The sequence below is a fragment of the Penicillium atrosanguineum genome, assembly GCF_028827265.1.
Source record: "Penicillium atrosanguineum strain IBT 20685 chromosome Unknown utg000008l_segment0_segment0, whole genome shotgun sequence".
NCBI lineage: Eukaryota > Fungi > Ascomycota > Eurotiomycetes > Eurotiales > Aspergillaceae > Penicillium > Penicillium atrosanguineum.
The window spans coordinates 3346183-3366753 of NW_026623140.1; the positions used below are offsets into that span (position 1 = coordinate 3346183).

At 50.2% G+C, this 20571-nt stretch overlaps 8 protein-coding genes across 8 annotated transcripts; 1 reads left to right on the forward strand and 7 right to left on the reverse strand.

Annotated features, from left to right (window-relative positions):
* Positions 1-362: 362 nt before the first annotated feature.
* Positions 363-1878, reverse strand: N7443_010790 (glycoside hydrolase family 18 protein; the record flags this gene model as incomplete). Its single annotated transcript, XM_056890846.1, has 6 exons — positions 363-1082; positions 1140-1189; positions 1248-1277; positions 1330-1583; positions 1633-1733; positions 1840-1878. 6 exons carry the CDS (start codon positions 1876-1878, stop codon positions 363-365), a joined length of 1194 nt encoding a protein of 397 aa, XP_056737337.1.
* A 2879-nt stretch (positions 1879-4757) lies between these two features.
* Positions 4758-5407, reverse strand: N7443_010791 (uncharacterized protein; the record flags this gene model as incomplete). Its single annotated transcript, XM_056890847.1, has 3 exons — positions 4758-5049; positions 5101-5332; positions 5395-5407. 3 exons carry the CDS (start codon positions 5405-5407, stop codon positions 4758-4760), a joined length of 537 nt encoding a protein of 178 aa, XP_056737338.1.
* A 1231-nt stretch (positions 5408-6638) lies between these two features.
* prs2 (proteasome core particle subunit alpha 1) lies at positions 6639-7722 on the reverse strand (the record flags this gene model as incomplete). Its single annotated transcript, XM_056890848.1, has 5 exons — positions 6639-7022; positions 7105-7317; positions 7376-7470; positions 7581-7634; positions 7716-7722. The coding sequence occupies 5 exons, from the start codon at positions 7720-7722 to the stop codon at positions 6639-6641; spliced, it is 753 nt and encodes a 250-aa protein (XP_056737339.1).
* An 864-nt stretch (positions 7723-8586) lies between these two features.
* Positions 8587-9885, reverse strand: N7443_010793 (WKF domain-containing protein; the record flags this gene model as incomplete). Its single annotated transcript, XM_056890849.1, has 1 exon — positions 8587-9885. One exon carries the CDS (start codon positions 9883-9885, stop codon positions 8587-8589), a length of 1299 nt encoding a protein of 432 aa, XP_056737340.1.
* A 675-nt stretch (positions 9886-10560) lies between these two features.
* On the reverse strand, positions 10561-13664 carry N7443_010794 (tubulin gamma complex associated family protein; the record flags this gene model as incomplete). Its single annotated transcript, XM_056890850.1, has 2 exons — positions 10561-12386; positions 12440-13664. The coding sequence occupies 2 exons, from the start codon at positions 13662-13664 to the stop codon at positions 10561-10563; spliced, it is 3051 nt and encodes a 1016-aa protein (XP_056737341.1).
* Positions 13665-14597: 933 nt separating this feature from the next.
* atfA (bZIP transcription factor atfA) lies at positions 14598-16042 on the reverse strand (the record flags this gene model as incomplete). The annotated part of the gene is made up of 2 exons (XM_056890851.1): positions 14598-14904; positions 14964-16042. 2 exons carry the CDS (start codon positions 16040-16042, stop codon positions 14598-14600), a joined length of 1386 nt encoding a protein of 461 aa, XP_056737342.1.
* A 2293-nt stretch (positions 16043-18335) lies between these two features.
* N7443_010796 (uncharacterized protein) lies at positions 18336-18857 on the forward strand (the record flags this gene model as incomplete). Its single annotated transcript, XM_056890852.1, has 1 exon — positions 18336-18857. The coding sequence occupies one exon, from the start codon at positions 18336-18338 to the stop codon at positions 18855-18857; it is 522 nt and encodes a 173-aa protein (XP_056737343.1).
* Positions 18858-18972: 115 nt separating this feature from the next.
* N7443_010797 (GNAT family N-acetyltransferase) lies at positions 18973-19802 on the reverse strand (the record flags this gene model as incomplete). The annotated part of the gene is made up of 2 exons (XM_056890853.1): positions 18973-19229; positions 19283-19802. 2 exons carry the CDS (start codon positions 19800-19802, stop codon positions 18973-18975), a joined length of 777 nt encoding a protein of 258 aa, XP_056737344.1.
* Between the last annotated feature and the right edge of the window lie 769 nt (positions 19803-20571).

Sequence of the window (20571 nt, forward strand, 5' to 3'; positions counted from 1 at the left end):
CCAGTGTGGTGCCGGTATCTTCATGGCTGCTATGCACAACCGCCAGTACTGCGGAAAGTGCCACCTCACCTACGTCTTCGACGAGTCCAAGTAAATGGACTACATTTGATCGCGATGTCTCTGTTATCGAGTTCGAGTTTGGTTACCGCTAGGCTAGTACAACAATGATCGGGGTGTCACGATGGATGTTACGGTTAGGCGCTTCTAAAGTCCTTGCTGTGAATTAAAAAATCACAAAAATTCGGCTCTGCCAATCTTATTCCTCGTAAACGACAAACTGTAAAAATGTAATGATTGTAGGAGTGCCAGAGTCTACCCCTTCCTTCTTCCCCCACTGCAACATATTCATACACTCCACCGCCTTATTGGAATCCAGTGCGCAGGTTATCATACTTGCTCTCGGGGAAGTCGATGGCGTTAGCGCTCTGATCCAGCACATTGGTACCACCGATGCCGTCGACAAAGGCCCCGACCAAACTGCCATCCGATGCACTAGCTCCCTTGCCTCCCTTGTCACCGCTACTCTCCCACCACATACCCCCACCGAGGCCTCGACTCCTAACGTAATCCGCTTTCGCATGAACCATCTGCTGATTGTCATATGAGATCATGGTGCGGGAGCCACTGTCATAGCTCCAGGATGCGCCAGTCTGTGCATCGATCTGCTCGCTAGCTCCGGGTTGCGGCAGCACCTTGAAATCCCAGATTCCGTTCTCCCAACTACCGGGTCCGATGCCGTTGTATGCGCCGCCTGGGCCGTCGGTGTTGGTGAATGCACGGCCATACAGCGGCATACCCAAGATCATCTTGGATGCGGGCACACCGGAGACATTGATGTAATGGTGTAGAGCGGCGTCGGTGGAGAAGGGCGTTGAGCCGGGGTTTGAGTTGGATGGGTAAATGTTGGCCTGGTGACCGGCTACTTGATCCCAGCTGCCGGCGTAGTCGTAGGCCATGAGATTGTAGAAGTCCAGCAAGGGGGTCATTTGGGGAATCTTCAGTTTGCTGAAGTTGGAGGAGCCTGCTGGGCAAGCGATGGACAAGTAGAACTTGCGGTCTGGACCGGCAGCTTGATCGAGACTCTGGAATTTAAGTCAGTGACAAGCCCTGAGGAAGGAGATAAGATACATAATCCATACGTTTCGGCAGGCTTGAAGTAGGAGGACCAAGTTTTGGGCCTCATTATCATCTGGAGAACATGTTAGGCTCTGCTCCTAGCGATCCGTATATCCTGAGAGATTGCTTACCTTTGGGGTACTCCCAGTCAATATCAATTCCTTTCAGAATAATCAGCGAAATTTTCCAGCGAAGAGATAGCTTGCGACATACCATCAAGTCCGTTGTCTAGGACCAGGCGAGTAGCTGACTCGGCAAACTTTGCTCTTCCGGCTTCAGTGCTGGCAGGCTGAGCAAAATTGGACGAGTATGTCCAACCGCCGATGGATATCATTACCTTCAGCTTACGGTGGTCTTTCTTAAGCAGACCAAGCTGTTTAATGCATCCATAAACATTGCTACCAACGTCGTTCCAAGAATCTTCGGGGTAATGTTTCTCGACATCAGACCAGCTGTCGGTGAGGTACCTGGTGGCATTATTAGCATTTCGTTTGTCGGAGACGTGACCTTACTTACACCTCGCCAGTTTCAGGACGGATGTTGGCAAATGCATAGAGGACATGGGTCAATTTCTCGGCAGGCAAGTCCGATGGGTTGTAACCACGGCCGTAAATGGCCTATGGTGGGGTTAGCATACATTGTTTACAGAGTAACATACTCTGGTGGATTTGAGAGAGCCCAGTTCAGATGATCCGACAATGAGGCGAGTGTGAAGAGACTTACCCAGTTGACAAAGTAAGTGATGGTCTTAAATTCAGACATGGTCGGCGCAGGAGGGGTGGTACAAGGCGAGTAGGAATATTGCACAAGAACAGCCACGAGGAACGCGAACGCAGCAAATGAGAAAATGGGCGAGATTCGAAAAGCCACACTTAAAAGTCTTCGTAGAAACAGAAGAATGAATCAATGAGTTGTATCAGTAAAAGGTATCAATCAATATATGGAGGGGTACCTAATGTCGCAGCCTAAGTTGTTAGCGAATGTTTGTATCTGTTTATAAATAATACGCCCCACGTCACAGGGAAATTGTGGCTGTGCGTGTGTGGCGGGGCAGGGACCGAACGGTGGCTTGTGCGTATATTGATACGATCTGACGTATAAGGAACTTTGTAGTTGTGACTGGTAGATTTGGAACGGGGTCCTAGATTGGAAGTCCTGTCACGGTCATGAAGAGCGGATCTTATAGGCGATCTCGTCATTCCGAGAACTGAAAAGCATGACATCTCCACCTGCGCAGGGTTTTGGTGCAACCTGAGGTATCAGTCATGCTGCCACTGAATTCTTTCGGCACGCACTCGAGTTGGTCGTCTTTATTCAGAAAGATAGTTCTCTGTCTTCTTGATATGGCGGAGCGAGGTGGATGACTCGTAAGAGTTAGGTATACAAGTTCTAGTAAATCTTGTTATATATCACCTGGTGAAGATGGAGCAGGAAGGAGGGTCAAAATTTGGTTATAGTCGCGCGGATAGGCCGAACTTAGTGCAAAATCTTTTATCTATCTGACCAGGTTATGAAAAGCACAAGATCTGTTACTAGAAGTGGAGAGAAATAACGTTCAACTCTGAGCAGGGATAGACTGGAGAGATAGGGATATCCCGATGCAGGCCGCGCGGAGACCATACTCTATTTCGACAGCGGCAGCAGCAACTTCGGGTTGCGAATGTAGCCTTATTGGATGTTAGACGATAAACAGCATGGCTTTGAATGTTCTCAAGAACGGCACTTGACCTATACAACTCTCCCTGCTAAAGAAGTAAAAGATAGAAAGATAGAAGGATAGAAAGATAGAAGGATAGAAAGATAGAAGGATAGAAAGATAGAAGGATAGAAAGATAGAAGGATAGAAAGATAGAAGGATAGAAAGATAGAAGGATAGAAGGATAGAAAGATAGAAGGATAGAAAGATAGAAGGATAGAAAGATAGAAGGATAGAAAGATAGAAAGATAGAAAGATAGAAGGAAAGAAAGAGAGACCATACACTGAGAGGTACTTAGATCTGGACTTTGCGCTTGTTCACTCTGAATGCTAGACAGCGAACAAGCACGTGGAAGCAACGGCATCGAACGGCTAGCCATAGTCACAGAATGTGAATGAGTGTCGTGGGAAAACCTTCCCGACGGACTCTGACCTTTTCGCGAACCTGTATCCACGTGTATAGAACGAGAACTACTCAGTACATCTGAAGAGACTAAGAGATTTAGACTTCTTCATGACTCAGTCAATAGACTACATTATCCCAAAGAGACTACCTCTCCTCGGTCTACTAGAACGTACACCAGCGATGGAAAAATTAGCCGATCAACGGTAGGCACGATAATTCCTCACCTCACGAATTAAATGACCAACCCAAGCCACTGGCACTTTCAAAAGTACCACACAACCACACAACGGCCCTAGTGTGCGAAATCGGCCGAGTGCTGAAAAAAAAACCTGCCCAAAAAAACCAAAGGATCCATCGATCTGCGGATAACCACGCGAGCGACCGATTCGACACATGACAAGTGCAAAGGCACATCCCGAAATAGGAAAGTAGAAAGAAAAACCGGTCGAAACAAGGGAACCAAAGCCCCGCAATCGCTAACACCGAATTCCGAAAACCTGAGGCAGCTGAAAAATGATGCGGACGACAAGCCAAACATCCCACTAGGATAGGGTAGGAATCAACCCGAGATCAGGGACTAACCATCTCCACCAGCACTATAAGGTTAAAATTCTTTCCTGGAAAATTAGGAATCCAAAAGAAGAAAGACCAACACCAGCTGAAGCTGAGTCGACAGACGCCCGATCTCAACACCGATTGGCACCACGCTCGGCAGGCTAACGCGTTAGCCCCGGATCCACTCGATCCAAGCCGTCCGGGACCACCGTCACTGATTCGATTGTCGAATCGTCGATCAGGGTGCGCGTCAAAACGCTGCAGATGGATCTCGTGTTACATTCTTTTTTAGTCCCTTTGCACTAGACAGACTAGAGTAGTGCTCAGTGCGGCTGTGACTGGATACCTCAGGCACGGTGGAGCTTGCACTTACTGTTTCAGCTGGTATGTGCCTCGCGGACCAGGTGTCCGGTTCCCTATGATGTGTCATTGGTGACTCGAAGGCGTGGGACGAACTCTTATGGGGTCTGTCCCTGACTAGTCTTTTCCACGTGTGCACTGTACTTTGTGGAGACGGTAGAAGTCTAGTCCGTCTGGTCTGTCTAGCTGTCTATGACGATTCGCAAATAAGAAAAAAAGTTAAACGTAGAATATAAAGAAGTAAAATGAAAAATATCAAATATCAAACGTAAGGAAAATACAGCCGTGTTTATGAAGACCTCGCCAGGAGGAACAATGCAAGGGTCTAGAACTTCCCACAAAGCAGAATAACAAGTAACCACAAACGTGCAACAAGACAAATCCACAAAACAAAAGGGGATATCGTCGCCATGCTCATCATGCTCAATACAAGGAAAAGAAAGATGGAAAAAAGACATTCTCCCTGGTGCGAATGTCCTCGGGAACAGCGACCCGCGCCGTCCCACCAGAAAAGAAGGCCCCCGCATGCCCCTCCCGCCAGGCCCCTCTAGCACATACAATCATACACCCATAATCCATAATCTCGGAAATTACCGTTCATCGTAGGCACCAATCGAGGCCCGTTTATCTCCCCTGCACCCAACGCTTGATCAATTCCAAGGACGGATCATCGTCAAGCCAGTGACCTGCCCGCAGGTCAGCGTTTCGAAGGTCGGCGACGACATGCTGATCAGTGATGCGCGCCAATTCTTGCTGCAATGCCGCCTGAGCGCCCTTCAGAGCTGCGGCGTGCGATGGTGTTGGTTGTTGGCCGCGGAGAGTGCTGGCGCGGGTCATGGCCCATCTGCGGGCTGCGGCCGCGCGGAGGTAGATCTTGTGTGCTTGGAAGCGGCGGGCGCTGCTGTCGATAATGACTCTGGAGAAGGGTTAGATCAATTGATGCAATTAGAGATGTTTTATGACTGACCTCCGAAGTTCGGCCTTTTCGGTCTCGGCATTGCCTTGTCCGTTTACTGGACATGGGTGGTAGTTGGCTGATGCCAGTCTCTGGGCAGCGGTGTGGCATTCTTGTAGGACGACGAAGCCTTCTTCATAGCGGTCCTGTGGGGGGACTTCGACTTGCTGCTGGGAGATGTGAAGCAGGAGGGTTCGGTAGTCATTGATCAATTCGGCCACTCGCACTGCGCGGGCCTGATTGACTGTAAAGATTCATTAGACTTGAGCAATTGAAGCGTCACATTATTTCGAGTGATATACGTACGTCCGTCCGCCATTGAAGAATTAGAAAATAAATCTAAGAAGAAAGGAAGATCGAAAAGAACAACAAAACCAACTAAGGAAAGAGTCGATGAGTATGAGAAAAGATTCTAACGGTCAGAAGTATGGCAGGAGAGGAGTTTTATAATCAGGCCAGCCGGCTTGAGCTCTCCTCTTTACCCCATACCTGACAGGTAATGATCTCGGCCGGATATAGCTCCTGAAAAAGAATTGAATTAAAAAAGAAATAAGGATAAAATAATAATGATAAAAAGGAGAATAAAATATCAGCCCATGGGGACGAACGTCAGAAGTGATCAACGAGGGGCATGGCTGGCTGGGCCAATGGACGGTGTAGAAAGAGGAATCAGGAACCTCGCGGAGTCAAGCACAGCTGGAACGGTGGAGCGAGCCACACGATAGCTCCCGAGAAACCGTCAACGGCAGCGCCAGGTGTATCCCTGTTCCAGAAAGGGACCAGAAGAAGGTCTGTGACCGGCACTTTTTAGAAAATGGGGGCCCAAGAGGATCCGGTGGGGACGAGATTCACTCAGCGTTTCCTGAGATTAAGTTCCGTGGCCGATGGAGGTCGTCTTGGGCGAGGCACTTTGCCCTCTTGATTGGATAGACACTCGGATGAACTCAAGTGGGGACATCGATTGATCAATTATGGACTTGACAGGGGGGCCATCGTGGCTCGTGGAACCCCTGCATCAGGGCATCAGGTTTGGTTTGCATTTGTGGCGGCTACTCCGTACACCGAGGACACTTCTATAAATTGATTTCAGCTCGCGCGGCAGAAAAAAAAAAACTCCTCCAGACCACAGCCACGAGGGCTGAGCCACATGTGGCGCCGATACATCACAGCTGACTTCTGTAATGCATTTTGGGACCTTGTATTTGCGACTACGTCAATGATGCACTCCATTCCTTACAGGTCTTCTATACTGTGATCCATCTACAAGCTACTGAATGCTGGGTGGCGATATAAGACCCACCCAACTGCTGTACCGCTGTACTGCTGAACGGCTGAATCGCTGTGATCCCCACGATGCAATTATAGCCTAGTAGCCCAGACTCATGCAGGACCCAGTCTGTTCCACGAAACACGGCCGAAACCGAACCCTTGCAGAAATTCCAAGTTGTCATTCACATATCGTCTCTCTAAAAAACAAGAAACCCACTCCTGTATCTCGGACTTATTCGGTTTATCTCACCCCCAACATTGAATGCTGCAGCTCGACCCGCTTAGTCCTTCTCGGCAATGGCCTGAAGCCGTTCATCAATCTCTTCCTCCGTCAGGGCACGGAACCCTGTCGTGGTGCCCTCGCCATCTGCCTTGGGGCCGCCCACAATGCCAATCTCCAGCTCGTGCTTCTTAAAGTCGACACTCAGCACATTGCTGAGGGCAGTGATGCCCAGCTCCACCACTTCTTCCCAGTTGCCCTGCGCGGAATCCTTGTTCTTCAGCTTCTTCTCGAGGTAGTTCAGCGCCTCCTGCTGCTTCGGACCCGAGGCTGTGGCCTTGTACCCAACGTAGTATCCGGCCGGGTCACACTTGTAGAGCGAGGGACCGTTCTCGTCGTCAACGGAGATCAGGGTTGTGGCGACGCCGAGTGGCCGCATGTAGGCCTAGAGAAGGTGTGAGCAGGGCTGATGATCAAAAGAGCGCATTTTTGCCCCAGTATCATGGTTCCAGCAAAGGAAAACTCACTCGTTGTGTGTAGACCTGGTTGATATTCGCCAATCGCTTTGCGAGGACGTCGCAGGGCATCTCATATCCGAACTTGTAGCGGAATTCTGCAGCCTCACCACGGGCCCGGTCGACGGAAGCGCGAGCATCTGCTATCGAGCCGGTCATCACACAGCCCACAGAGGGAGAGATCCTGAACACATGTGAAACGGAGGAAGGGTCGATCAGTTTATCCTGGTGGTAGCGAAGTTAGCCTGGCGCACTTGTGACTTCAATGCGGGCGAACGCTTACGGCAACTTTCTTCTGGGAGAGCACGACGGCACAGTCCTTGCCTCGGATACCGATGGAGGTGATGTTGGCGGAGGTGATGGCCTTGAAGGCATATTCTGGAGAGTGGACGGGTTGTCAGTGGTGGCCGTGATGATGATGACAAAGTGTCGTTGACCGACAGGGGCCACGGAGCTGGAGGTCCTGGAGAATGGGTCGAAGAACATACCGACTTGATACAGGCGACCCTGGTCGGAGAAGATAGTGATGTGTCGGTCGTAGCCTGCGAGTAATACGAAGGAGGTGGTCAGTCGGGGTTGAGATCATGGGGCTGGAGTTGGTCAGCGGCATTTGGGAGACATACCGGACATGATGGCGGTATGCGAGTTCTTTTCGTTTTAGAGGAAAGCGATTAAGATAGTATCGGAGAAGGAGCAGGCGAGAGATGGATGGGATGGAGAATTGGTAGTGACGCGTGCTAGCGGTGCCTTGCGGTGCCTAAGCTCGAGCTCGAGCTTAGGCACCTCTCACCGCCTTCGTCCATCTACTGGGAACTACCGTGATCTTTCTATAACTTTGGATACCTTATAGCGACAATTAATCATTAAAGGCTCCCGAAATTAATATCTAACTTGAGGAGTCTCATTCGATACTTGATTGAGCGAGCTCCGTGCTCAAATTTCGTCTCGTACGCTCTCGAGCCGACCTCCATACGCCTATCTCACGACGACTCCGACGCATTACATTCTTGATCTTCTTCATGTCCCTCCGAATGACTTCTCACTCTTTTACTCCTCTATTTAGATACTGCAAGCTCATTCTCATAATCAATAGGCTCAATTCAATCCAACCCATAGCAATGCATGTCCTCGTCATCCTCTCCTCTTTCATTGGGGCCAGTCTTCTTGTAAAAAACTCAATTGTCGGAGCCGTACAGGCGGACACGATCTAGCGAAGCATGCTCCCCAGTAAGGATAAGAATACCATGATGGTATTCCAAAGCACAAAGGAATACTGAAACAAGGGCATTGCAAACTAAATTTTTCATGAAAACGAGAAATCCATTCTCTGGTCAGGTATAAACTTTGCTTGCAAATATTTTGATAGGAAATCTATCATGCCAATTTTCACTAGACACTCGAAGTAAGATACATCATCATAATGCCATGGTATATACATGCAATTGTCGAAACAAGTCCAAAGAAAGAAACTCCAGATGTCCAGCCAACGGACCCTTAATCGCTATCACTCTCGCTGCTCGAGATCTCAATGTTAACAGTACGTTGCTTTCGCTTCTGCTTCTTCTTGTTCTTCGACGGCTCAACTTCCTCAACCTTGGCGGGTTTAGCGGGCTTCACTTTCTTGGCTTTAGGGGCCTTTGTAGCCTTCGCGGCTGGTTTCTTAGGAGCGGGAGCCTCGTCGTCACCATCACTGTCACTGCTTGAGGAGTCACTGCTGCCGCTGCTGCTCGTCGCATCGCTAGCATCAGCCGGAGTAGGCTTCGCCACAGACTTAGCCTTAGCAACAGGCGTCTTCTTCTCCTCATCGTCCGAGCTGCCACTGTCATCATCACTAGTATCCTCACTTTCACTGCTGCTAATGACAATAGCAGTTCTGTTCTTTCTCTTCTTCAGCTTCGCGGCCTCCTTAGCCCGCTCCTTAGCAGCAGCCCTCTGCTGCTCCTTCATCTCCTCATTGGTGAACAGCTTCCCCGTAACAGCGAAGAAGACCAGCTCCGCGCGCTGCCTCCTCTGAAGACGCTTCTGAACATCACCGCTCACGTCTTCAGTCTCATTAACATCTCCACCCTTCAACAAAGTCGATCGGAACTCTTCAATTGCCTTTTCGAAGTCGGCGTCCGCGGCTTGCTCTGTATCGGCTTTCAGAACCGTAGCCGCACCTTGACTCAATCGCATCTTCGCCATGTCTCCCTTCAATCCCTGCATGTATGCCAACAGCGCAGCGTTGAACGGAGCAGGAACATGCTCCAGAGAGTACATATGCTTGAAGATATTCGTCTCCCGGTTCTTCTGGAACTTCCATGATTCCCGGTCCTTGTAGTACCGGTTCAGATACGAGAGGATAGGGGTCTCGTGAATCTGCGCAGTAGAAGGTGCAGCTCCAGTCTTGCGCTCCTTCTTCTTCTCGCGCTTGCGCTTTCTCATTTCCTCCAGCGCGGCTTCGGCCTCGGCCGCCTCGTCGGATTTGGTCTCAGTGGGCTCAGCCTCAGCTTCCTCCTCACCTGTGATCGTCTCGCTGGTTTCATCGCCGGAACCGTCTTCGATCTTGGTGCCCGGTCCGAAGGAGACGCGCTTCTTCTTTTTCTTTTCTGTGGTGTCGGAGTCGGAGTCGTGGCGGCGTTTCTTCTTCTTGGTTGACTCGTCGTCTTCACTGGACTTCTTGCGCTTTTTTTTGTCCTTAGATTTGGATTTGACATCGGTCATGGGTTGGTCATCGTGGGTTTCGTTGGTGTCTTTGGAGTGCTTGTCATTCGAGGACTTCTTGGTCGAGGCAACCGCCGTGTCTTTTGCCATGATGGCGGGTGCAGAATAGTTCCTGTTGTAAGAATGTGATTCAAAAATGCGATATGCAATTTCAAGCGAAGAAATGACTCAATTCGTGAATCTTGGGTTCTTGAGACAGAAGCTCTTTCTCCACGAGGGCGGAATCGACTTTTTTTCTGCCGGGCACACGAAGGCGGTCTCGATAGTGGAGTCGGAAACGATCTATACAACCGTCTTTACTTTTCAACCGTTGTTGTTACTTTTATGTTCAAATAATGGTATATCAGTAAGCAAGACTATGGTAGTGATATGTAGAAGAATTTACTAGCAGTCCCAGGCACCTACGGGAGGATCTACCTGGAGAAAAAGCTACAACTTGTCCAAGAGAGAAAATCTCCCGCAAAGACGGTTAGGGTCGATGACACCGCGAGGTTTGTGCCATTCAATGATCGTACTCAGCGTAGTCAATGAAATGGTGACTCCATTCAAATGCATGCCTTAAGCTCCTATCACTTGCTGAGTCCATTGGGACGAATGCAATATCGACCCTCTCGGGCGTTTGATTATTTACATTGAGTGGTATTCTTGAGACGCATCAAGACGTCCCTTATTGCAGACAAACAATATACACAGAACCATGGATTCGTCCCACATTAATATATCGAGCTATGATCACCAGGCCACCGAGACGTATCAATCGACGATCTATGCAGCCGCGCTATAACTCTGCTCGTTCGTCGCACTCCTCTCCCTGCGCACCTCCTTATGAGACCCCGATTCCGTCCCCGACCCAGTCCCCGAAGCCGCAGCCCCAGCAAGCTTCCGCTTATGCCTCTCCCTTTCCTTCTCTTTATCCGTCTTTCTGCGCCTCGCAGGTTCATAGACATCATTGAAGTTCATAACGACGGCCAGGAAGCGCATGTCCACGTCCGGTTGATAGGAGAGGTCTCCTAGGAGAATGTTCAGACGAGATCTGAAGTCGATAGAGAGATCGTGCAGTCGGACGCGTAATGTTGAGAGCATGTTATCGTCTGCTGAGAGGTCCTGTGCTGAAAGAGAGAACGGGGTATCGAGTCCATCCGGATTCAGGCCGGAGCTGGCGGGTCGTACGTCGGGTGTTGAGGCCGACGTGCCGCCGCGGCTATTTGTGCGGCGGTTTAAATCGCGCTCTGTTACACCCCAGTGGCCTTGGGCGGTGCGGGTTTCGATTTTGGCGCTCAGTTCTTGGCGGCGGGTGAATTCGGCGACGGAGAATGAGTATAAGCCGTCTACAACGTCTTTGTAGGCGAGCATTATCTTGAGGATATGGTGGAGTTGACTGAGAAAGCTTTCTTCGGGTTGTTTGGCGTTGGCGGATGTTGAGGTGCCGTAGCGAGAGCTAGAGGATGTGGTTGAGCCTAGGAGGCCCTTGTGGGTGATTGAGTTGAGGTATTTGGTGTGTGCTTCGATTAAGTCGTCGAGGGTGCAGCCTGGTTTTGAAACGGCTGCTTGGAGCTGGTCCCAGCTGGATTCGATCACTTCGAATAGAATGTAGTACTGGAGTTGGTTGACGAAATGAATCATTTCGGCGATCACGCAGCGTGCTCGCTTCCAGTCTGGTCCGACTTTGTCATCTACACTTCCTAAGACGCCTCGGGCGCCGGTCATGCAGCGCCGCCAGGTGCTGCCAAGGGCGAACTCGACTCGCTTCACGCGCCAGAGGAAGTTGAACACTTTGAGGTACTGCGTTGATCCCCAGGGTGTAATGACAACGTCCACAGGAGCATCGATCTTATATTCCAGCGTGAAGCAGTCCCAGCCAATCTCACCGTGGGTGAGTTCGAGCATTCGAGCATCGAGTCGGCGTAACACGTCCGGGGAGTCATACTGCGCGTTCGAGGAACGGATGGCATGTTCGAGCTGGGCAGTGAGAGTATGCCGGTATTGCGAGTTTGCCGGTCGATCCAGATTTGAGGCCAGCGACTCCATCAACAAAGCGATGAAATCTCCCTGTCCAAGCAGAAGATACTTTTTCAACGCTCGCAGATGATCAAATAGCTTGAACTTGTCATCCATCAAGTATATCAGCCGCGCCATCGTAGTCTTGTAGGCCTCATCAATTGAGAATTCCAAGGTAGCCGTATCACCATATCGAAGTTCCTTCGATGCATCTTTTGAATAAGCCTCGACCCAGGCTGAATCTCCACAGCCGTAGCGAATGAAGTTCAGTGATTTGCCGATCAAGAACACTTTCTTTGCGAAATCCTGAGTAATAATTGAAGGCACCATGTCATCATCCAACTTGTACTTATCTTCCCAGACACTGGTCGCAATATGTCGCTGGTTTGTACTGGGCCGGGAGGTCGGCTCTGCGACGAAGAACTCCTTGTAGGGATCGGACAGCTCGCCATCGTAGATCCATAACCGGAGCATATCATAGAATGGCCGGGTTACATGACTCAGAAGCTTCTCGGCAAATGCACCAACAAAGGGATCTCCGTGTGAGGATGAGAAGCCATGGATCAGAGAGATCAATTGGCCACCCTTTTTATCTGTGTGTTGTGAGTAAACATAGAAAACGCTTGGATGACTGAGCGTAACTTACCGCGAGCCTCCTCAACAATCAAACTCATCAATCGAAGAGCCATTGTCGCATCCCTCGTCCATACTATACACCGCTTCAGAGTAACTCCACCTTTCCGAACACCTTTTAATCCTCGCCCATCCCCAATCGCAGCAAGTGCCTGTCGAATCTCCGCTTCCAGCGTCGCAACCAAGCTAAGATAGGACCACAACTCAGTAGCCATAGCAGCCCGTAAACTCTGATTCACAAGCCCCTCTTCAGAGCCCTCCACAAAAGCAGATAACTCTTTGTAAAGAAGACACGGTTCAGCCAATGAATTCAGCAGAGAAATGATGGGCGATGGTAAATTCGGCGGCAACTTCAAGCTCTTGGAAGACTGAAACTGCAAATTCGACGACGAAAGTCCCTGCAAGTTGAACGGCAGGTCACGCAAAAGTCCATTCTCAATTGATTCCGCCGAACGAGGGAACATCGCTGGTGTCGCATTCGGCGATGGCGCATCTACTTCCTCATCAGCGCCTTCATCGCGCACTGTGTCAAATGATACACGCGCTGCCTCCTCAGCCTCCTCACGCTCCCAGCCACGACGTAACGAGCTTTGCCGTTCTGGCTTTGCGGACGTGGGACGGGAGTGGGGGCGGGCCTGCTGTGACGCAGAAGAGCTCACGGCTGGACCCTCGTCTTCAGAATCAATGGCGCGCGGATTCGTGCCTTGTCTAGGTCGTGAACCGCCTCTTGCTAATAGATTCTGCAGGTTTTCATCCTCCATCATGGGACTGCGACTTCGTTCGCCGTCGGGTACCTCCTCGTTCTCGGATAATTTGTAGAGTAGGTAGAGGATTCCCCATTTCTGCGAGAGTACTGGCTGTGTGAGAAGGCGGGAGTATAGGTTCGAGAAGCGCACCGCTTTATCTGGGCTTGCGTTTTCGCGCCGTAGTTTTCGCTTGATCAGGTCCGGCGCGTTGTTGATGTTCTCCGTTCCCGCGAGGCTCCCTCGGCGTCCGCCTGGACCCGGTGAGCCGTCATCGATTGAATTGCTGGAGTGCGCGTCGATAGTGCGCCAGGCGTGGTCTAGCTTAGCATTGTGGCGGTGTTCTTCCGCGGCGGCGAGGGCTTCTTCTGGGTCGGAGTAATCTTCATCCTGGATGGCGGAGATGGGGAGCGCGGGAGTGAGAGCGTCGACAAGCTGGGAGAGGGCATCGTCGATGCGACGCGGGCGAACAGGTTGTCGGGTCGAGGTTGCCATGGTCCTGCCCTTTCGCCCGCCGATTCGCGATTGAGGTGTTCGGGGTTGTTGATGCTTGTTTTCACCGCGGGCGGGTACGATGTGATGGGTTGGGCGGCAACGGGTCAGGCTGTGGGCTCGAAGGGTATTATGCCCGTGCAGATCCCGTTGACTCGATGAGAATGATCGTCTGGCAATTGATCTGGGAACTTGCAGCCCATGCCGAAACAGAGTTCCAGTGGGTTCGTGATGTTTGGGTTGTTTGCCAGGGGCGCGTCGTTATCGCCTTATCGGACCTGGCCTTTCAGGTACACTCCTCTATCTTGAACTATAGATTTACCGGCCTTATTGTTTACTGAAATTCAGTCTTTGAAACACAGAGCGACATCAAAATAGATTGACCAAGCCTTCCGGCCCAGAAACTAGTACATGAGAAAAAGAAAGAAAAAACAAAGCCACCAGTACGCCGCCCAGAAATCATGTATCACGACACAAGCAAACCGGATTGGAAAAAGGAAAAAACATGCACCCGCGGGTCCTCCAAGTATTAGACAAGCGAAAAGGAACAAGAAAGAAGCGGTCTTTCAAGTTCGAGGGGGAGAAACATTAGGATGGAAAAAGGAGAGAAAGGGGGAAAAATACAACAGGGAGAAACATGGCCGACGTCACATAAGCCATCGGAAATCAGAACAACCGTAAAGCATCCATAAGAATCTGACGCCGAATGTGACGCGCCATTCAAACTTTAACGAAATTCATCCCGCACCACCAGAATCATCCCGTCCATTTTGAGTCGTGAGGATCATAAACACCTGCCCATGCCATAAAAAGGATTCGACGTCAAACCGTAGCCGAAAACATATAGAGAACGAAGAAGGGACCGCCCGGTCTAAGCAGAAGAGAAGGTCTCTCTGCATGCGGTATAGCAAGAAATGATTTTCACCCAAGCGAAATTCAGCGGCGCATGGCCTGGGTGGGCATCGGTCCACCCGGTTGCATGCCCATGCCCTGGGGCATGCCGTAGCCGTGAGGGTCATATCCAGTCTGCATGCCGTTCATCATTAGGGGGCCGAGTCCTTGAGCTTGGGAGACAGGACAATCCTTATGAGCCAGCAGGAGAGTCTTCAGGTTCACAATCTCCTCGCGAAGCTGGGTCACGGTGGCGGTCAGGGCATCGTTCTCAGTGGTGAAAAGCTCAACTTTGGCCTGAAGGTTGGCCAACCACTGCTTCTTCCGTTGACGACACTTGAGGGCAGCGACACTGTGATCATGTTAGCAAGGTGTTATTTATAGATAATGGTCGCTATTGAGATGCCATACCGATTCCGTTCCAGGAAGTTTCGTCGTTTCTCTTCGTCGGTCATCTTCTTCGGATCACCGCCGAGACCCTTCATTTCCTCGTCATCGGAATCCATGTCGGACGGCGAATCCATTATACTGTTTGTCTTGGCCTTTTTGTTGGGGCCTCTGCCAGTATCATCGGCCTTGCGGCGGTTGTTGACGGCGGGCTTAGAAGCATTCTTCTTGCCCTTGCCCTTGGGCTTGGTGAGCTCCTGGTCCGAAGCGTCGCCGCTCATTTCGCGCCCGCTGGTACCGTTGGTGTTCTGTGAAACGCGACGAGCAGCGGCAGCACGGGTCTCGTTCTGCATTCCTTGGTTCATCTGCATGTTATTCGTCTGGCCGCCCTTGGCCAACATGAACAGACCGTTGGCGGCATCGGCAGCATCGTGTTGGGTGAAGGGGTCGGCGGGAGCAGCCTGGTTAGATTTCGTGTCCATGGTGTTGGATTGTTCCGGCTCCTTGGCGGCAGAAGTGGGTGCATTCGAATTGCTGTTCTTCTTGGCCGCCAAGGCGGTGCGGTGGAATTCGATAGTCGACGGGGTCGCGCCGCCGCTTTGGAGTTGTTGTAGTAAAGCCTGAGAGTTGGGGCTGGGGGCCGGGAACATAGAACCACCACCTCCGGGGGTCAGTCCGGTGCGCAGAGAGGATTCGTTGGGAGTCGGGAAGCCGCGACCAATGTTATCGAAGTAGTCATTAGGGCCGGTCGGGCCGGGCAGCATGGCAGGGCTCAAAGGCCCCGAGCGGAGGGAATTAGTCCAGTTATAGCCGCCACCGGAGCTGGCGCCGGGGATGGCAGGTGAAGTGAGCGAGGCGACGGGTGGCAGCAGCGACTTGCCGGGAGTGTCGCCTGAGCCAGTGCCGAACGACTGCTCGAATGGATTGGGCTCCAGAGAGAAGGGATTGTGGACGGAGTTGAAGTAATCCGGGGTATCACTGGCCCCGGTCGCATTCGGTCGCGGAGGTGGCGCCAGCGAGGTCTGGTTGTCTACGTCGGGTTTCTGGTCCTTATTCTCCGAAGACACGGCCTGCGAGTCTGTCGAAGAGGTGAAGGTTAGCATGCGCGCGAGGACGAGATTGTGTGCGACAGCGCAAAGGTACCAGAAGGGAGGCTAGATCGAGTGCGCTTCATCGTGGAAAGGTGAATCGATGACGCCAGGTGTGAGATCATCTCAACGGCAGAGGGGGCTTAGAGCTTAAAGTAACGGGACACCCAAGTGGCGTATTACCAAGCCAAACGGAAGGGGGGAAACACCCAAGTATAATGCACACACTTGCACATTAAACCGAAAGAAACAAGGGCGGTCTTGTCCTTAGGGGGACACTCGATATGCTTGATGTGATGGGCAAAAAGACAACGCGCGCACGCGCCATTAACGAACCTTCTCTCTGAGAATTCTTCTTGGAATCCATGGAGGATAGAGTATTCTGCAGTGTTGACACACTAGGAGCGACTGCGGCAGACATCACTGATCAGTGTCGAAAAGGCAAACTCGAGTCACAATCCACGAGTGGCTTGCTGTATGGAGACCGAGGGATGATGAGAAGAAGAAAAGTGACGTAGAGGGGAGGATGACGACAGTTTTTTAGGGAATTTGGGAAAAACATTAAGTAACACTCGGACTCCGTACCGATTCTGTACTGTTACAGTCGTGTGCCCACGCGAGCTGTCCTCACTCGCTTCCAAGGGGGGTAAAGTAATGTAACTGCCAGGTACCACCCCATCCTGTTTTTTTCTTCTTTTTTTCTGATTCGCGTGTGCCGAAGGCGGATTCAAATCAGGGAATAAAAATTACCCTTTGAGGTCGAGACCCTATACAATTTGCTCCTCCTGAAAGGCTTTTTCTCTCTCTCTCTCTCTCTCTCTCTCCTTTCTTTTTCGATGATTAAGTCGCGATTCGTGATCCAACCTATATCACCATAAACCATGTATCACCCTACAGTACTTTGTTCATGAAAAAGTGCAGCCCGAGAAAGAAAGTAAAGGGGGAAAAAAAAAAAAAAAAAAAAAAAAAACCGACCAGCCTCGCATCGAAGATGAACCCGGAGAACGAGTGGAGTCCCGGTGTTGATAGATAGCCAATCAACATTGTGGCAAACAAGCGGAGTTTCTTCTTTCCGGTCCAGTTGGCCACTCGCTTCTACTGCCTCCTGAAACGAAATGAAAGGTGGGAAAACAGAAGGGAGAAAAAAAAAAAAAAAAAAAAACAGAAAGGGATGCTTCTAGCTCTACGTGTTTGATCAGATTCGAAGCTGCTGCTGGCATGAAAATCTCGACCAGTTTTTTAGGGTAGATCAAAGCACGAACTGTGCTCTGTATTGGTGTGGCATGTCGAGGCCGTGGATGATTTCACGATGACGACGACAGGAATCCGTCCCGGGTGTCGAACCAGCCGTGTGGGTCAAAGGGGCTGGAAACTAACCAGTCGTTGTACGCTCAGAGCGAAATGCGGTGCGGTGAACTCGACCCGACTTCGCGCCAGTCCGAATCCGGGCAATGACGCAATACACGTGAGTCGTCTGACTAATGAATAACGAGTCCGGGACGGGTTCTACTGAGGCCGTGCGCGTTATCGGGTCCGGGCCTGGACCTGACCTAGTCTACGTGTGAGAGGTCAAGCACTCGAGCACTATCTTCTTGTATTGTCTATGTTAGCGGAGCTATCTCTGAGACATATCGCTGACTGGGCCATGTACACGTGCCCAGGTGGATAATTCTCCTCCTATTTACTCAGGGAATCCTTCTACATGTCGACATTGGCGGACAATATAACTACACCGTCATTGAATATGTAAGGTAAAGCGGCTACTGTATCGGATTCTCCATCTGTATTGCTATGAGCTCTACTTGGCGATCTCTGGGCTGCCGGTTTATTGCCGTGATCAGAGGCTGCCACACAGTGCAGCTTCATGTGACTATAACCAGACAACACTACTTGAGGGCTCATCTGAAAAGTAGTTCGTGAACTCCGGCAACTGTCACAGCTTCCGAGTGACACTTTGAGCTGTGATGCTGTGAGGTGGATTCCGCAGTTTTTGATGTCTATGCTCTAATTTTGCGATTTGATTATGATACAGGATGTTGCCGGGAACATATGTATATTCCGTAGAATATCAGTGACAGACTCCTGGAGCGAGGGTGCCCAGTGCCCAGTCGTTCCTACCTATTGTAATCGTTATATTGAAGGTGATAGCCTTTCGAGGCCATGTTTATCCCCAAGTGCCATATACTTCTCCCGATCCACCCAATGAACCAATGAAACCCACTCCACGGGCGCTTAGTAAATCCACACCTAATTTCAACCTTTCTTCACACGCTCAATTGCATTCCTCTCTTGGTAATACAAATCCAAAATGGATATTTCTCAAATCTCAGATCAATTGGATCCATCACCCAAAAGATTCCCCGATTGCTGCCTGGGTATTTCCAGTACCTTGCTCACTTACCTGGGTTCAAACCTCCCAAAGACACCGGCTTTCACCCTCTCAGTCGGCAGCGGGTCAGGCCTCCTCGAGGCATTAATCGTGCGTTGCAATGAAAATGTATCAGTGGAAGGAGTTGAGGTGAACTCGACCGTTAATCGATATATTGCCGAGGAAGCTATGAACATCGTTGGTGGCGGGTGGGGTCTTTGTTCTGATGCCCAGATGGCCTCGGCGTGGATGTTTGTCTACCCGCGTGATCCGAAATTAATCACGAAATACATGGATACATACGGTGATCAAGCTGTTGAGTCTATCGTTTGGCTCGGTCCAAAGGCTGACTGGCCTGTCTTTGAACCATGTTTTCGCCAGTCTTCCTTCTCTGAGTTGAGTTTTCTCGACGCGGGGATAGCCCCGTATGAAACCGCGGTCATTGCGAGGAAAGCATCATAAATTTCAGGGATTAAATCCATGCACCTCATGATGGAAAAATGACGCGATGATCGAGAGACGACAACATAATGACCATGGATATACATACTCAAACTAAGAAAATGCGCGGTCTACTCTAAACACCCCGCCATGTCACCAAGACAATCGACTTCTTCCCACCTCCTCGGCTTTCAGGAACCGGGACCCAATCTTCCAACGTGTGCCCTCTTTCAAAGTTATTCTTTTCGAACACCCTCAGACTACCCTCATTACCCACAAATGCATAGCATTTGATATGGTGAACATTCAAGTGCGGGATACCCCAATCGTGAATGAGAGTTCGCACTGCGAGTGACATGATTCCTTTGCCATGGTGGCTAGGTGCAAGGAAATCTAGTAAGCAGGTCAGTGAGAATTCAACCTGTAATGAGCTTGGATTCAAGTACCTCCAAGCGTCCAGATTATGTTTTCATCTCCAGCAGGCAATTCGTTATTCTTGAGCTGCGCCTTGGATCTTTGCTCGCTATCGTTGAGGTGTTCGTAGAATGTGTATCGGGCCAACTTCATGTCACCAATCAGACGATCCTTAAGCGGAGCCCCAGTGTCAGGATCATCAGCTAGAACCTCACGAATGCAAGTGAATGGACAATCATCGATGAATTCTCGACCAACGGCGTTTTTTGTATTGATGATCTCGTCCTGTTCCAAGTTCTTCCGCAACGTTGACAACCCCTTTTTATTCTCTTTGCAGTGCGCCTCAATCCATTCCACACCGTGCTCGTGCAGATACGGATAGGGCGTTCGTTCTAGCCAAGGATACACCTTTGGATCGTTGAGGATGTTAGACAAGGATTTGGCGTCTTCATCAATGTTGTCCGATCTGTGTGGAGTGATGATAATGTTGGATTGTGGAGCGGGCAACCTAAGGTAGGGCTCTTTCGTCAACTGATTGAAGAGAACGGTCATTTTGTAGCTAAATCTGCCAGTTCTGTCTCACAATGGATGATTCCCAGGGCTTGGTTGTCAAGCCACTGAATGTTGACATTATCGCGTTTTATATATCTGGAAATGAGGGTGACATCCGGACTGAGTCATACCTCCTAGCTCAAAAATTGCTTATGATTTCCGTACTTAAACGACTCCATTGGAAGTATGAATGAATCAGATGGAGTAGCCCGGTAAAGCAGGCATATTCACGGCTTCAGCCGGTGATTGTGGTGGTTGTGGAAAATGAATGTGTTCAATTCAATGTTGATCAGTTTGGTCGGTGCCGGGGACTATAAGTGCCTGGTAGAACAAAAAATGCCGTGGCATTATAACCTACTGGCAAGATGGCCGAGTTGGTCCAAGGCGTATGGTTCAGGCTCACCTGATCCAAGTTTCCATATCTCGTTTACGGGGCGTGGGTTCGAATCCCACTCTTGTCATATCTTTTTGCATTTTCTTTCTTTTTGGCCTGCGGAAAAGTATTTTTTAGAAGCTAGAAAAACTTTGAAAGTAAAGTCTTCTCTCAATGTTTGTTACTATGGTTGGCTGTTCTGTTTGGACCTGAGCTGTTGGAAAGTCACTTGAGTATGGCCATTCATTCGACTTCCGACTTCTTATGGTATCACAATAGTGTCATAATGGCTAGTAAGAATTGAAATACTGTATAGAGCACGCATTACGGAGTAAATGAGACTGAAGTCTATTGAGTCTTTCAATCTCACTCCAGAAAGGGCGTGTTTAAGTACAA